This window comes from Ranitomeya variabilis, chromosome 6, assembly GCF_051348905.1.
Source record: "Ranitomeya variabilis isolate aRanVar5 chromosome 6, aRanVar5.hap1, whole genome shotgun sequence".
Taxonomy (NCBI): Eukaryota; Metazoa; Chordata; class Amphibia; order Anura; family Dendrobatidae; genus Ranitomeya; species Ranitomeya variabilis.
In genome coordinates, this window is record NC_135237.1 from 80,005,915 (window position 1) to 80,021,725 (window position 15,811).

Consider the following 15,811-nt stretch of genomic DNA (forward strand, 5'->3'; position numbering starts at 1 on the left):
AATTTAGGCAAAGGCACCAAATGAACCATCTTAGAAAACCGGTCACAAACAACCCAGATAACCGACATCCTCTGGGAAACCGGAAGATCAGAAATAAAATCCATAGAAATATGCGTCCAGGGCCTCTCAGGGACCGACAATGGCAAAAGCAACCCACTAGCACGGGAACAACAAGGCTTGGCCCGCGCATAAGTCCCACAGGACTGCACAAAAGAACGCACATCACGTGATAAAGAAGGCCACCAAAAGGACCTACCAACCAAGTCTCTGGTACCAAAAATACCAGGATGACCAGCCAACACAGAACAGTGAACCTCAGAAATCACTCTACTAGTCCATCTGTCAGGAACAAACAGTTTCCCCACTGGACAACGATCAGGTCTGTCAGCCTGAAATTCCTGAAGAACCCGTCGTAAATCAGGGGAAATAGCAGAAAGAACCACCCCTTCTTTCAGAATGCCGACCGGTTCAAGGACCTCAGGAGAATCAGGCAAAAAACTCCTAGAAAGGGCATCAGCCTTAATATTCTTGGAACCCGGAAGATACGAGACCACAAAATCAAAACGGGAAAAAAACAAGGACCATCGAGCCTGTCTAGGATTCAGCCGCTTGGCAGACTCGAGGTAAATCAAATTCTTATGATCGGTCAAGACCACAATACGGTGCTTAGCTCCCTCAAGCCAATGTCGCCACTCCTCAAATGCCCACTTCATAGCCAACAACTCCCGATTGCCGACATCATAATTGCGTTCAGCAGGCGAAAATTTACGGGAAAAGAATGCACACGGTTTCGTCAAGGAACCAACATGATCCCTCTGGGACAAAACGGCCCCTGCACCAATCTCAGAAGCGTCAATCTCAACCTGAAACGGAACGGAAACATCCGGTTGGCGCAACACCGGAGCAGAAGTAAATCGACGTTTAAGCTCCTGAAAGGCAGAAACAGCCGCAGAGGACCAATTCGCCACATCAGCGCCTTTTTTCGTCAAATTGGTCAAGGGTTTAACCACGCTGGAAAAGTTAGCAATGAAACGGCGATAAAAATTTGCAAAACCCAAAAATTTCTGAAGGCTCTTTACGGATGTGGGTTGAATCCAATCATGAATGGCCTGAACCTTAACCGGATCCATCTCAATAAATGAAGGAGAAAAAATAAAACCCAAAAAAGAAACCTTCTGCACCCCAAAGAGACACTTAGACCCCTTCACAAACAAAGCATTGTCACGAAGGATCTGAAATACCATCCTGACCTGTTCCACATGAGACTCCCAATCATCAGAAAAAATCAAAATATCGTCCAAATATACAATCAAGAATTTATCAATATAAGTCCGGAAGATATCATGCATGAAAGATTGAAAAACAGATGGAGCATTAGTGAGCCCGAACGGCATCACAAGGTATTCAAAATGGCCTTCGGGCGTATTGAACGCAGTTTTCCATTCATCACCCTGCTTAATACAAACAAGATTATACGCCCCCCGAAGGTCAATCTTCGTAAACCAACTAGCCCCCTTAATCCTAGCAAACAAATCGGAAAGCAAAGGTAAAGGGTATTGAAACTTGACCATGATCTTATTCAAGAGGCGATAATCAATACAGGGTCTCAAGGAGCCATCCTTCTTAGCAACAAAAAAAAAATCCCGCTCCCATCGGTGAAGAAGATGGCCGAATATGCCCTTTCTCCAAAGACTCCTTAACATAACTCCGCATAGCGGTATGTTCCGGCACAGACAGGTTGAGGAGTCGGCCCTTAGGAAACTTACAGCCTGGAATCAAATCAATAGCACAATCACAGTCCCTGTGTGGTGGAAGAGAACTGGACTTGGGCTCATCGAATACATCCTGAAAATCAGACAAAAACTCTGGAATTTTGGAAGAGGAAGAAGAGGAGATGGACATTAAAGGAACATCATTATGAACCCCCTGACAACCCCAACTAGTCACAGACATAGACTTCCAATCCAACACAAGATTATGTACCTGCAACCACGGAAAACCCAACACGATAGCATCATGTAAATTATGCAATACCAGAAATCGACAATCTTCCTGATGGGCTGGCGCCATGCGCATGGTCACCTGTGTCCAAAACTGGGGCTTATTTTTAGCCAAAGGTATAGCATCAATACCCCTTAAAGGAATAAGGTTCGGCAAGGGCTGCAAGGGGAAACCACAACGCCTGGCAAACTCAAGGTCCATTAAATTCAAAGCGGCGCCTGAATCCACAAACGCCAAGACAGAAAATGATGACAATGAGCAGATCAGGGACACCGATAACAGAAATTTAGGTTGTACAGTACTGATGGTAAATGAACTAGTGATCCTCTTTGTCCGTTTAGGGCAGACTGAAATGACATGAGAAGCGTCGCAACAATAATAACACAACCTATTCTGACATCTGAGTCCTTGTCGTTCTGTCCTAGACAGAATCCTATCACACTGCATTGGCTCAGGACTCTGCTCTGAGGACAACGCCACAGCGTGCACAGTTCTGCGCTCCCGCAAGCGCCGATCAATCTGAATGGCCAAAGACATAGAACCACTCAGACCAACGGGCGTGGGAAACCCCACCATAACATCTTTAACGGATTCAGAAAGACCCTTTCTGAAAATTGCAGCCAAAGCATCATCATTCCATTTAGTCAACACAGACCATTTTCTAAATTTCCGACAATACAATTCTGCCGCCTCTTGACCCTGAGATAGGGCCAACAAGGTCTTCTCCGCTTGATCCACAGAATTAGGTTCATCATATAATAGTCCTAAAGCCTGAAAAAAGGAATCTACATTAAGCAAAACCGGATTCCCAGATTCCAGGGAAAATGCCCAATCCTGTGGATCACCACGCAGCAGGGAAATGACGATTTTAACCTGCTGAATAGAATCCCCAGAGGATCGAGGTCTCATAGCAAAAAACAGTTTACAGTTTTTAAAACTCAAAAATTTGGACCGGTCACCAAAAAACAAATCAGGAGTAGAAATCTTCAGCTCTAAAACAGGAGTCTGAACAATATAATCAGAAATTCCCTGTACCCTAGCAGCAAGCTGGTCTACACGAGAAGCTAATTCCTGAACATCCATGCTAACAGAAGACTCCTTAGCCACCCAGAGAAAAAGAGGGAAGAAAAGGCAAAGCAAACTGCAGAAAAAAAAATGACTCAACACCTTTCTTCCCTTCTTCTGAGATGCATTTAACTCATAGTGGGCCAGTTGTACTGTTATGATCCGGTGACTTTGGAGCCGCATGAACTTTCTCTGGAGTAGGTGGAAACTGTACTGACCGCAAAACCTGAACTAACACCGCAACTAGAAGTAGCCGTGGGGTGTGCCTAACAAACCCTAGACACCTCGACACAGCCGGAGGACTAAATACCCCTATAGATGGAAATAGGAATACTACCTTACCTCAGAGCAGAACCCCAAAGGATAGGCAGCCCCCCACGAATATTGACTGTGAGTAGGAGAGGAAAGACACACGCAGGCAGAAAACAGGATTCAGCAAAAGAGGCCACTCTAGCTAAATGGGGAAAGATAGGACAGAATACTAAGCGGTCAGTATTAAAACCCTTCCAAAAATATCCACAGCAGATAATACAAAAAGTTCCACAATCTAACTAAAGACATGGAATGTATATCTGCCACTCCAGAGAATCCAACAAGACTGAGAAAATACTGACACAATCTAAGCTGGACAAAAAAAACACTGAATAGCACAGAATTACAGCATGTGTGCCACAGAAACCAAAACCAGACACTTATCTTTGCTGATTTGGCAGAAGGAACCAAACCAGGACCAAAACCTCCCAACAACCATGGACAACTGGCAAGGACTAAAGAATCCTGCACGCCTAAATACCCCAGTCAGAACTGCAATCAGCAGATACACCTGACCAGGACTGCAACTCAGGGACAACTGCATTACCACCTACAACCACCGGAGGGAGCCCAAAAGCAGAATTCACAACATCCAGCGTCCTTGTCAACGGAACAGATCGACATCGGTGGAATCACATCAGACGCAGGTAGGGAAAGCGTCCCTGCTCCCCCGATTGACCCTGCTCCCGTGACCGCTCCCCAGCCTGACAATAACTGAGTTTTCACCGCTGAGCTGGTAGTGCTAACCCCAGGCACCATGGAGAAGCTGGTGCCTCCGTTACCAACCACGATGGGGAAACCGCTAGATGTGAGCTCAGAGGGGGTGATCTTCCAGTGGGACACCCCACGGATCGGGCCGGACGGGGCCAGACAGGAGGGCCTCAGCATTGCTGCGCTCACCTGGGAACAGTATAAGCAATGCTTAATTCAACAATGGCAAAACCAAAAAGAGACAGAACCAAATGACCCACCAAAAGTACAAAGACCAAAGACTGAACACAATAAGAGGAACTCGGTAAGGCAGGGGACTGTACTAGCTTTTCACCCGAAGCGGGGTTGGGGCTCCATACAAGAACCGGGACTGCCGATTGAAATCTTCTTTACCAGCTACAATGTGAAAACTCTGTTCCGCAATAGATGTGACAATCAGCTACCATGTTAAGGGGACCAGGTGACCTACACTCGCCACCGGAGTGCGCAGGGGTGGTGCGCTTGAGACGTCCAACGGTGCGAGCCGGCAGTAGCGCCACCTGTTGTCCCGACTACGACTAACCCGGATTTGACCAACGCCACTACTGTCGCCACGGTGTGTATTATCGCCGCTACTGAACTTGCAACCACAGCTGACATTCGAATCCAGACACCGGGTGATCTGACTGCGCCTGGGAGACCAACCCATGACACCGACCCTGCATTCGCTGAGGACAGAGGACAGCAGCCTTACCGGCATCGCCACCAGCTGATGCAGTGTAACCTCCTGTGAGGATAATCCTCGGAACCACGAGTATGTAAATAGTTAACTGTTTATTTCCACCGTGACAACCACAGAACTGAGACAGAGAGGCCCGGTACTGAGTACCCCGCTGCCCTGCGTCTGGGGGCGCTCCATACAGACTTATAGATTGCTTAAAGGGGCACAAAAACTACTAAGGCCCAGTGATCGACTGCAGAAGTCAGATGTAAATGTGACGTGACAGCTGCAGCTATGTCAACACAGACCAGTGGGGATGACAGAGACACTGTTCTCAAACAGATCAAACCTTTGGGTCATGTTCATTAGGTTTTATGCATTAGTTTAGGAATAGCACAAAAATGGCACATACGAATTGGGTACATTTAACGAGGCTATCTCCCACAGGACATTCCTGGATTTTCAATTCAAGCAGTCAAAATCTTATCAAATTTATAAGGACATTTCCTCCATCTGCATTGGAATTTATAGAAGGTTATGTATGTATTTACTAGATTAAAGAGGACCTGTCACTTTCTCAAAAAATGAAGTTAAATAACTTGTAGAAATTCCTTATTTCCATTGATTCATTCCGCTTTTTCATTCTGAACTGTGTCACACTATTGCAGAGATATTCACATTTATTGTTTTTGATGCGCAACGTGAAATTTTTGCTTGTAGCACAACTGATCATTCTTTCAGAATTTTCTTTCTTTTGAAGTGTACTCTCTCTGGAATGGAGCGCCACAACGCAAAATCGAAAAAAGCAATAAAAGTAGGAGAGCTTTCAGATTTTTACATAGTATTTAACTTAATTTATTGAATGAAGTGACATGTCCTTTTTAACTTAATATGAGATTGCTGGAGTAATTTATTTCAATGCCATGCTTACCACATTTTGAGCCTTGAGTCATTTTTCTCTGTACCAGACAACCCCTTTTAGGGTACCGTCACACAGTGCAATTTTGATCGCGACGACGGCACGATTCGTGACGTTCCAGCGATGCATTTACGATATCGCTGTGTCTGACACGCTACTGCGATCCGGATCCCCGCTGAGAATCGTACGTCGTAGCAGATCGTTTGAAACTTTCTTTCGTCGTCTAGTGTCCCGCTGTGGCGGCATGATTGCATCGTGTGACACAGGTTGTATACGATGTGCGCACAGTAACCAACGGCTTCTACATCGCAAATACGTCATGAAATTATCGCTCCAGCGCCGTGTATTGCAACGTGTGACCGCAGTATACGACGCTGGAGCGATACTTATACGACGCTGCAACGTCACGAATCGTGCCGTCGTAGCGATGAAAATGGCACTGTGTGACGGTACCCTTACTGTAGCTAATGACCTCTTAATGCATTGTTTTCCCACTATATAATGAGACCCAATATAAGATACTACAAATGATGTGTGTAAATGGCTCTGATTGAAATCTTTCTCCTTTCCCAGACAACTGATAAGATGTGCTTAGGCTACGTTCCCACCATGAGCTTGTTGGGGAGTTTTTGATGTTGCAGATTTTTTGCAGCATTTCTGCACTCATCACTTGCATTTTTTCAAAACTATGCAGTGTCCAAAACCCATTAAAAACACATTGTGGGAACTTACTCTTAGAGATTTGTATGTCAATCACTGTGTGATAACTCCACAGAAAATAGAAACAACTCGGGCAATTTTTCTTAGAAATTTTGCATTCTGTCCACACAAAGACGATGGTGTTGACAACAGACAAAAGAAAAAGATGCCACCAAATTGTCAATTCATTCATACATTTCCAAGAGGAAAGGCTCAATGCAAAGCACCTGTAAAGGAAAACTAATTATGTAAATAACAAACCTGATAGCGTAAGTCATTCTGTCTGGACGCAGCGCTCTTAATATCACCATTCTTTGCAGAGAGGTCTTGTTTTTCCACTCCTGTGGGAATCTCTCCTTCTCTGGGCATTCAGATTCCACCAACTTCTTCCATCGTTTTGTTGATCCCTCTATATCTCTGTCCAACCCCCTGAATTCATCCAGTGAGGAAATCATCTAAACAAAACCACATTTTTTTTTGTCAAAATACCACATTTTCTGAGCAGACAAGTCAATATAGTCTACGTCAGGGGTCACCATTGTGGCTCGGGAGCCGCATGTGACTTCTGGGCCCATGATAGGTGGCTCATGGCAGTTTGCCAGCTGTCCTATGGTATGATTCTGTATAATTTTCATGCATCTCTTTATTTCTTCATTCATATCACAGAAAATTTATAATATAGTTTACAATAATCCCTAGTTTCATTATAAAGTGCTACCGTTGTAAGAAGCTCGTATTTAAGGCAGTGCATTACATCTGTCACCACCTCGCGGTCCGGGGCGCCCACTTTCTCTTCCCCGCCTGCTCATACCTCTTCTGGTCCTATCCTGAGGCAGCAGGGTCACGCTCCGGTCGTCCGCCGGCGCTCCGGGGTCCGTCCCTGCAGACATGCTGCCCGGGTCCTTGCTCCCATGTCTGCTGCACTTCCTCCTTCCTCTTCCTCTCCTAGGGAGTGCATAGGGGGCAGGCAGGCAAGCTCTCTGGCTTCTTAAAGGGCCAGCCCCTCTCCACTCACTGCCCCTCCTCCCGGCCTATCACCTGAGGCTGGAGGTATATAAGGATCTCAGTCACTCCTGGACGCCGCCTGGGCAACTTCTATTATCCTGAAGTCTCTGCTCCAGGTCTTGTCTAGCTAGGCTTACCAGTCCAATTTTCCTGTCTTACTCTGTTTACCTTTTTCCCTAGGATCGTGTCTGGTCTTCTCGGCATCCTGAGTCCCGTATCCAGTGCGGTTCCCTGCAGTCTTCAGCCTGCTTCCAAGTTCCTCATTCTGCCCCGTTTTTGTCCGTTCATTTCTTCCCAACCTCCTAGGTCGGTTTAACACAGGTTTCTGCTTCATCGGACCCTCTATTGGAGGTCAAGGGGAAATCCCTGTATAGGGGTCACTCCAAGCCTTGGACTCCTTAGAGGCACCCTGGTGTTTTGGTCCTGTGGCCTTCCTTTGGGGTGTCTCCCCTAGTATATTTGTATTTCTTTACAATAAAGCTTTTGAACCTGCTTCCCTGGTCTGGCTCTCCCTTCCTGGTATCAGCAACCGCTGTATTTGCAGTCCAGTGGGTCCACCCGATTGATCCTTCGGTAGGGCGTGACCGATTTTGCCCAGGCCATGGACCCCGCTGATGCCAGGTTCGATGCTCAGAGGGAGCTCGCTAGTCTCCGCCAGAGCCAGGAACAGCTTGTTGCGTTCATGCGGACCCTTGAGGCCCGTCTAAGTTCCCCTCAGGGGGTGGATGCATCTTACTCCTCTCATCTTGCAGATCTCCATCAGGAGCTGGATCAACAAGGACGGATGCAGACCCAGATGCTGGATTACATGACGTCTGTGGACGAGCGGCTCTCGAATCTGCAGCGGTCTCCTTCTGCCCCGGCTGCTGCATCCGTGTTGAGTTCCGGTGCCGTAGGAGGCGTCTTCTCTTCCCCTCGTCTCTGCAAACCCACCAGGTACTCTGGGGATCCAAAAATGTGCAGGGGTTTTATCAACCAATGCCAGCTGCATTTCAGGCTTCTCCCTCATCAATACCCTACGGATGTGGCGAAAGTGGCCTTTGTGGCATCACACCTGGAGGGCAAGGCCTTGGCCTGGTTCAACCCACTACTGGAGAGAGAGGACCCCATTGTTTCCGATTTGCGGGCCTTCTTGGACACCTTCTGGAAGATCTTTGATGAGCCAGGTCGGGTGGCTTCTGCCACGGAGGAGTTGTTCAACTTACAGCAAGGTACTCTGTCGGTTGGCCAATACGCCATACAGTTTCACACTTTGGCTTCTGAGCTTCGCTGGTCTGACGAGCCCCTGATCGGTGTCTTCCGGAGAGGGTTATCCAGTCGCCTGAAGGACGAGCTCGCCGTACGAGATCTTCCTGGTACCCTCGACGAATACATCTCACTTGCCGTCCAGATAGATCGCCGCCTACCAGAACGCACCAAGGAGAGAACCCAGGAGAGAAGACCACCTCGATTGGCACCCTCTTTTCAGAGGCCTCTGTTACCAGGTAACGCTTCATCTGCTGAAGCACCCGAACCCATGGAGGTGGATCATCTCCGGCTGAGTCCCCGGGAGCGTGAGGAGAGAGTCGCCCGGAGGTTGTGTCTCTATTGTGGTGGCTCCAACCATTTTCGCCGGCAATGTCCCAGAAGACCGGAAAACTCCTCCACCTAGGACAGGTAAGAGAGGCCATCCTAGGTGAGAGTGATACCTCTCAACCGTTAACTGTTTCCATACAGGTGAAGGTCGGTGACAGGCGATTCTCAGAGTTGGCGTATTTGGACTCGGGATCTGCAGGTAACTTTATTCAGCGAGACATGGCTCTCCGCCTCGGCATTCCTATACACCCCCTGCAGCATCCCCGCATCATCACCACCATAGACGGGAGACCCCTACAAGATTCCGTTGAGGGCATTACCAGTGAGGTGGAGCTTCAGATCGGAGCTCTCCATGCTGAGAAGATTGCCTTTTACGTGCTACCCACTCTCTTCCCGCCTTTCATGCTCGGTCTGCCATGGCTGCGTACGCATAAGCCAGTCATAGACTGGCGTAATGGGGAGGTCCAGCGTTGGGGTTCGGCCTGCCATAGCCGTTGCCTGCTGTCCGTCCGGCCTATCCGTTTGTCTCCCTCACCTACGTCCTTGCCCGGACTTCCGGAGGCCTACTGGGCATATGCGGATGTCTTCGATAAACGAGAAGCAGAGGTCTTGCCCCCGCACAGGCCTTATGATTGTCCCATCGATTTGGTTCCAGGTGCTTCTTTTCCTACAGGACGAATCTACCCTCCCCTCTGTCCCCTGCTGAGACTCAGGCGATGTCAGAATACGTCACAGACAGCTTGGCCCGGGGATTCATCCAGAGGTCCACATCCCCTGTGGGAGCCGGGTTCTTCTACGTGAAAAAGAAGGACGGGTCTTTGTGTCCTTGCATTGACTACCGCGGATTAAACGCTATCACGGTAAAGAAGAAGTACCCACTACCTCTTATTCCAGAACTCTTCGATCGGCTCCGGGGAGCCCGGATCTTCACCAAGCTGGACCTGCGAGGGGCTTACAACCTAGTCCGCATCCGGGCCGGTGACGAGTGGAAAACCGCCTTCAACACCCGTGATGGTCACTTCGAGTACCGGGTGATGCCCTTCGGACTGTGCAACACACCAGCCGTTTTCCAGGAGTTCGTGAATGACGTCTTTCATGACATGCTGTACGTATGTGTAGTGGTATACCTGGATGACATCTTGGTTTTCTTCCCAGACCTACCCACACACAGAAGAGACGTCCGACGAGTTCTCCTTCGATTACGGGAGAATCGCTTGTATGCCAAGTATGAGAAATGCCTCTTTGAGCGGTCTTCTCTGCCGTTCCTTGGATACATCGTCTCTGACTCTGGGCTGGAGATGGATCCTGACAAGGTGTCGGCCATCATGAACTGGCCTCAGCCGGTCGGGATCAAAGCCATCCAGCGGTCCGTAGGATTCGCCAACTACTACCGGCAGTTTATCCAGCACTTCTCGGATCTGGTCAAGCCTCTCACAGGACTCACACGCAAGGGAGTACCTGCTAATGGATGGACTCCAGAGGCCGAGTGTTCCTTCCAGGCACTCAAACGGGCCTTCTCCTCTGCACCAGCCCTGCACAGGCCCGTCGCGGAGAAGCCGTTCTTTCTGGAGGTGGACGCATCCTCCACAGGTGCCGGGGCCGTCCTCACGCAGAAAGCCGCCTCCGGACGTATGGTTTCTTGCGGCTTCTTTTCGAAGGCCTTTGCCCCCTGTGAGCGGAACTACTCCATTGGTGACCGTGAGTTGCTTGCCATCAAGATGGCCTTGGAGGAGTGGCGTTACCTCCTAGAGGGCGCGGTGCACCCAGTGGTGATCTACACCGACCACAAGAACTTGGCCTATCTCCAGTCTGCCCAGAGGCTCAATCCTCGCCAGGCCCGTTGGTCTTTATTCTTTGCTCGGTTTGACTACCGTCTTCATTTTTGTCCCGCAGATAAGAATATCAAGGCTGATGCCCTTTCCCGGTCTTTTCTTACCAACGATCAGGAGGAGGAACCTCGTCCCATCATCGATCCATCCAAGGTGATCATGGTTGCACGGCTTCTACTGTCGCAGGTACCTCCTGGTAAGACGTTGGTTCCCGAACAGAATCGAGAATGCGTCCTTCGCTGGGGACATTCCTCCTTACTAGCCGGTCACGCGGGTCTGACAAAGACTCTACAGTTGATCGGTCGGCACTACTGGTGGCCTGGGATGCGTCAAGAGGTGTCAGACTACGTCTCTGCCTGTTCTTCCTGTGCCCGCAACAAGACCCCCAAACGGCTTCCCGCCGGTCAACTCTTGCCCTTGCCTATACCATCAAAACCATGGCAACACATTGCGATGGACTTCATCACGGATCTCCCTGCATCCTCTGGGAATACTGTCATCTGGGTCGTGGTGGACAGATTTTCCAAGATGAGTCACTTCGTTTCTCTGCCTGGTCTTCCTTCGGCACCCAAGCTGACCGAGTTGTTTGTTCAACATATCCTCCGGTTGCATGGTTTACCCTCCAACATTGTTTCCGATAGGGGAGTACAATTCGTGTCCCGATTCTGGCGGTCTCTCTGCAGGAAACTCGATATTGCCTTGGACTTCTCTTCGGCTTATCATCCACAGTCTAACGGACAGGTAGAACGGGTAAACCAGGTGTTGGCAGGTTTTCTACGACACTTTGTCAAGGCACACCACGACAACTGGACGTCCCTACTGCCTTTGGCGGAGTTATCGTACAATAATCATGTTGGTGAGTCCTCTCGTAACACTCCATTTTTTATTGTATATGGACAGCACCCGAGGATCCTGACTCCCTTGGACATCGCGACTCCCAATCCTGCAGCAGAGGCTGTGGCTCGCGACTTCGCCAACATCTGGAACAAGACTCGTGAAGCTCTTGTGAAAGCATCCCTGCGTATGAAGGACCATGCCGACAAGAGAAGACTTGATGCCCAGATGTTTCAACCGGGTGACAAGGTATGGTTATCAGCCAAGTACGTCCGCCTTAAGGTGCCCTCCTTCAAGCTCGGACCTCGGTACATCGGACCATTCGAGGTGTCCCGGAGACTCAACGATGTGTGCTATTGGCTACTACTGCCTCCTTCTCTGCGAACACATAATTCTTTCCACCGTTTCCTCCTCAAACCTGTGATCCTCAACCGCTTCTCCCAGGATCCAGGAGAGCGTCCGCCTCTGATTTCGGCCAATGATGAGTATGAGGTCAGTGCCATTCTGGACGTGAAGAAGAGAGGGCGTGCCACATGGTACCTGGTCGACTGGAAGGGGTTTGGTCCTGAGGAGAGGTCCTGAGAACCGGAGGGCAACATCCATGCTCCTCGTCTCCTACGTCGGTTCCTTGCCAGTCGCCGCCCGGGGGGGCTAGAGGGGGGGTACTGTCACCACCTCGCGGTCCGGGGCGCCCACTTTCTCTTCCCTGCCTGCTCATACCTCTTCTGGTCCTGTCCTGAGCCAGCAGGGTCACGCTCCGGTCGTCCGCCGGCGCTCCGGGGTCCGTCCCTGCAGACATGCTGCCCGGGTCCTTGCTCCCATGTCTGCTGCACTTCCTCCTTCCTCTTCCTCTCCTAGGGAGTGCATAGGGGGCAGGCAGGCGAGCTCTCTGGCTTCTTAAAGGGCCAGCCCCTCTCCACTCACTGCCCCTCCTCCCGGCCTATCACCTGAGGCTGGAGGTATATAAGGATCTCAGTCACTCCTGGACGCCGCCTGGGCAACTTCTATTATCCTGAAGTCTCTGCTCCAGGTCTTGTCTAGCTAGGCTTACCAGTCCAATTTTCCTGTCTTACTCTGTTTACCTTTTTCCCTAGGATCGTGTCTGGTCTTCTCAGCATCCTGAGTCCCGTATCCAGTGCGGTTCCCTGCAGTCTTCAGCCTGCTTCCAAGTTCCTCATTCTGCCCCGTTTTTGTCCGTTCATTTCTTCCCAACCTCCTAGGTCGGTTTAACACAGGTTTCTGCTTCATCGGACCCTCTATTGGAGGTCAAGGGGAAATCCCTGTATAGGGGTCACTCCAAGCCTTGGACTCCTTAGAGGCATCCTGGTGTTTTGGTCCTGTGGCCTTCCTTTGGGGTGTCTCCCCTAGTATATTTGTATTTCTTTACAATAAAGCTTTTGAACCTGCTTCCCTGGTCTGGCTCTCCCTTCCTGGTATCAGCAACCGCTGTATTTGCGGTCCAGTGGGTCCACCCGATTGATCCTTCGGTAGGGCGTGACAACATCATTATGGTTGCAGATTCATACTCATAGTAGCCAAAAAGGGGCCAAAATCATTGTGCAATTTGTAGCACTGTACACCAAAGGAGGACACATTGAGCCCAATTCATCATGCCGTTTTCTAGCACAAATCTGCTTGAAACATCATAAACTTTGGCATAACTCACAGTTATGCAAAAATTTGGTGAGTTTTTGTTTTTTGTTCTACCAACTTATTAAAAAAAGGCGATTTAAAAATGATGATTTAAACGTGGCATACTTTTTGACAGAAATATACTCCAGTCCCTCGCTGGTGTACATTTCTTACTCCAGTGACAGGCAGATGAAACATGTGCCAAATTCATACCTCTTAGGCTACATGCCCACGATCAGGAATAGCAGCGTTTTGGACGCATCAGATTTGCCCTAAGTCCAAAATGCTGCGTTCTACATTAAAAGCACAGCGGATGGGATTTATACAAATTTCTGTAGCGGAGACACTAGTCTCCATTGCGGATTTTGACCAATTGAATGGAGTGAATCCGCAGATACTGACAAATAAGTGCGATAAGTAGAATGATGAATTTTGGAAGCAGCGATAGATACGCTGCATTCAAAACTTTGCTATTCCTGATCGTGGGGACGTAGCCTTAATAATTTGGTGCCTCTTACGTTCAGTGCTGCCTTCATCAAGACAGCAAGACACCAGGTTTCATGAATTGGGACAAGAGTTTATCAGTCCGGTATATTCACAAGAGCACTCCCCTGCCCATCTCTACAGTGACTGAAATGTGCAATAGCCATGAGTGGCGAGGGAAAGGGCGGCTCTCATTATACAGTCGCATGCAAAAGTTTGGGAACCCCTGTTCATAATTACTGTTATTGTTAAAGGGAACCTGTCAGCAGGATCGTGCACAATAACCTACAGACAGTGTCAGGTTGGTGATGTTATACTGATTACAATCAGTTAGCTTGGCTGATGAAATCCATCTTGTGGTTGTTGTTTAATCTTTATTTGCAGTTTTGAGTTAATGATATGCTCATGCTTCTGGGTGGGCCTGTGGAAAGGGGAGGTCTTCATGTGGCACTTTAAGTATTCACCATCCTCTTTTCAGCTTTAGCTTTTTTACAGATGGTGTTATGTTTGCATCAAGAATTTGTTGAAATTTCATTGAATCCATTCTTTCCTCCACCCGTGAAATGTTCCCCATGCCATTAGCTGCAACACAATCCCAAAGAATGAGTGATCCACCCTCTATGCTTAATGGTTGGCGATATGTTCGTTTCCTGAAATTCTGTGCCATTTTTTCTCCACATATACCTTTGATCATTGGTTCCACAGAATGCTATTTTAACCTTATTGGTCCACAGCACTTTTATGGTGAAGACGCAGGAGAGTTTTTCTTCTGACAACTCTTCCATGAAGGCCATATTTGTGCAGGCGTCTCTGAACAGTAGAAAAATGTACCATAACTCCAGAGTCTGCTAAATCTTTCGTGAAGGTTTTTTGAAGTCCAGCTGAAGGTTCTGATTGGTCTTTCTAGCAATCCTACGAGCAGCTCTCACTGAAATTTTGCTTGTTTTCCAGGCCTTATCTTGACCTCCACTGTTCCTGTTAACTGACATTTCTTAATTGCATTTCGAACTTACAAAAGGGCAACTTGAAAACACTTTGCTATCTTTTAGCCTTCTCCTTCTTTGTGAGCCTCCACCATTTTCATTTTTGGCACGAGGTTAGAGGAGGCTGGGTTTTTATAATGCTGGGATATTTGCATCACATGGCCTCTCCTAACAATGATAGTGAACAAGCCATGAACCTAACAGGCTAATTAAGGTCTGAAACCTTGGTCAAAGTTATCTGAGCACACAAGTCTCCAAGGGGTGTCCAAACTTTCGCATTGGCCCATTTTGCTTTTTATAATTTTTAAAATGAAAAATTACTACGGTATATATATTTTTTTTGCCTAAAATACAAAGGAAATGTGTCATCTTTAACTTTAACCCTTTTAGAGGTCATTGCATCTTCAACTTGCTTAACTTAACTGTTAACAATAACAGTAATTGTGACCAGGGGTGCCCAAACTTTTATATGCCACTGTATATGGCGATCCTCACAGAAGTCAATCCTCATACATATTATTTTGACTAATGAATTGATTCCTAGCATTACCTTGATGGCACTCCATGATTGAACTGACAGAAAGTCGATTGGACTTTGGTATACTTGATCAACAGGAAAGCGCAGCAAAAGGTCCAATTCCAAAGAATCGATTTCCTTTGATTTTAAAAGTATCTTTTGTTGGAAAAAAAGAAAAAGTGATCTACGTTAAATGCACAAATTACAATAATTTTATACAGCGAAGTCTAAAATATATTATTTGGCTGGTTTCGCAGGATTCACACCTGCGTTCAGGAATTCTGTTTGTCTGTTCAGTTTTTGCTATTTCCTAAAATAAGACAAATGGAATAAAGAGCAAAATGGAAGTAGGAGGGTCTACTCCTACAATCTAATTGATTATGTTGTATGCCTGAACTTGGATATAGGTCTCTTTTTAGAATGGAAAAATAAAACAGCATCCTGCAGAACTTTTTCTTTTGCTGTTCCAAAAAATGACACATAATGGAATCCATAATAGTTAACAGGGCCCTCCATTCTGTCTGCATTATCCAACTGACCTGTTTT

At 47.8% G+C, this 15,811-nt stretch overlaps 1 protein-coding gene across 2 annotated transcripts in view; it reads right to left on the reverse strand.

Annotated features, from left to right (window-relative positions):
- DNAH11 (dynein axonemal heavy chain 11) overlaps positions 1-15,811 on the reverse strand; it is a 390,030-nt gene that overhangs the window by 35,155 nt on the left and 339,064 nt on the right. For both annotated transcript variants that reach the window (XM_077268714.1, XM_077268712.1), the window contains 2 exons: positions 15,299-15,421; positions 6,669-6,862 (listed from right to left, as the gene is read on the reverse strand). In XM_077268714.1, coding sequence (XP_077124829.1) covers positions 6,669-6,862; positions 15,299-15,421 — 317 coding nt within the window. The remainder of the gene's footprint in view (positions 1-6,668; positions 6,863-15,298; positions 15,422-15,811) is intronic.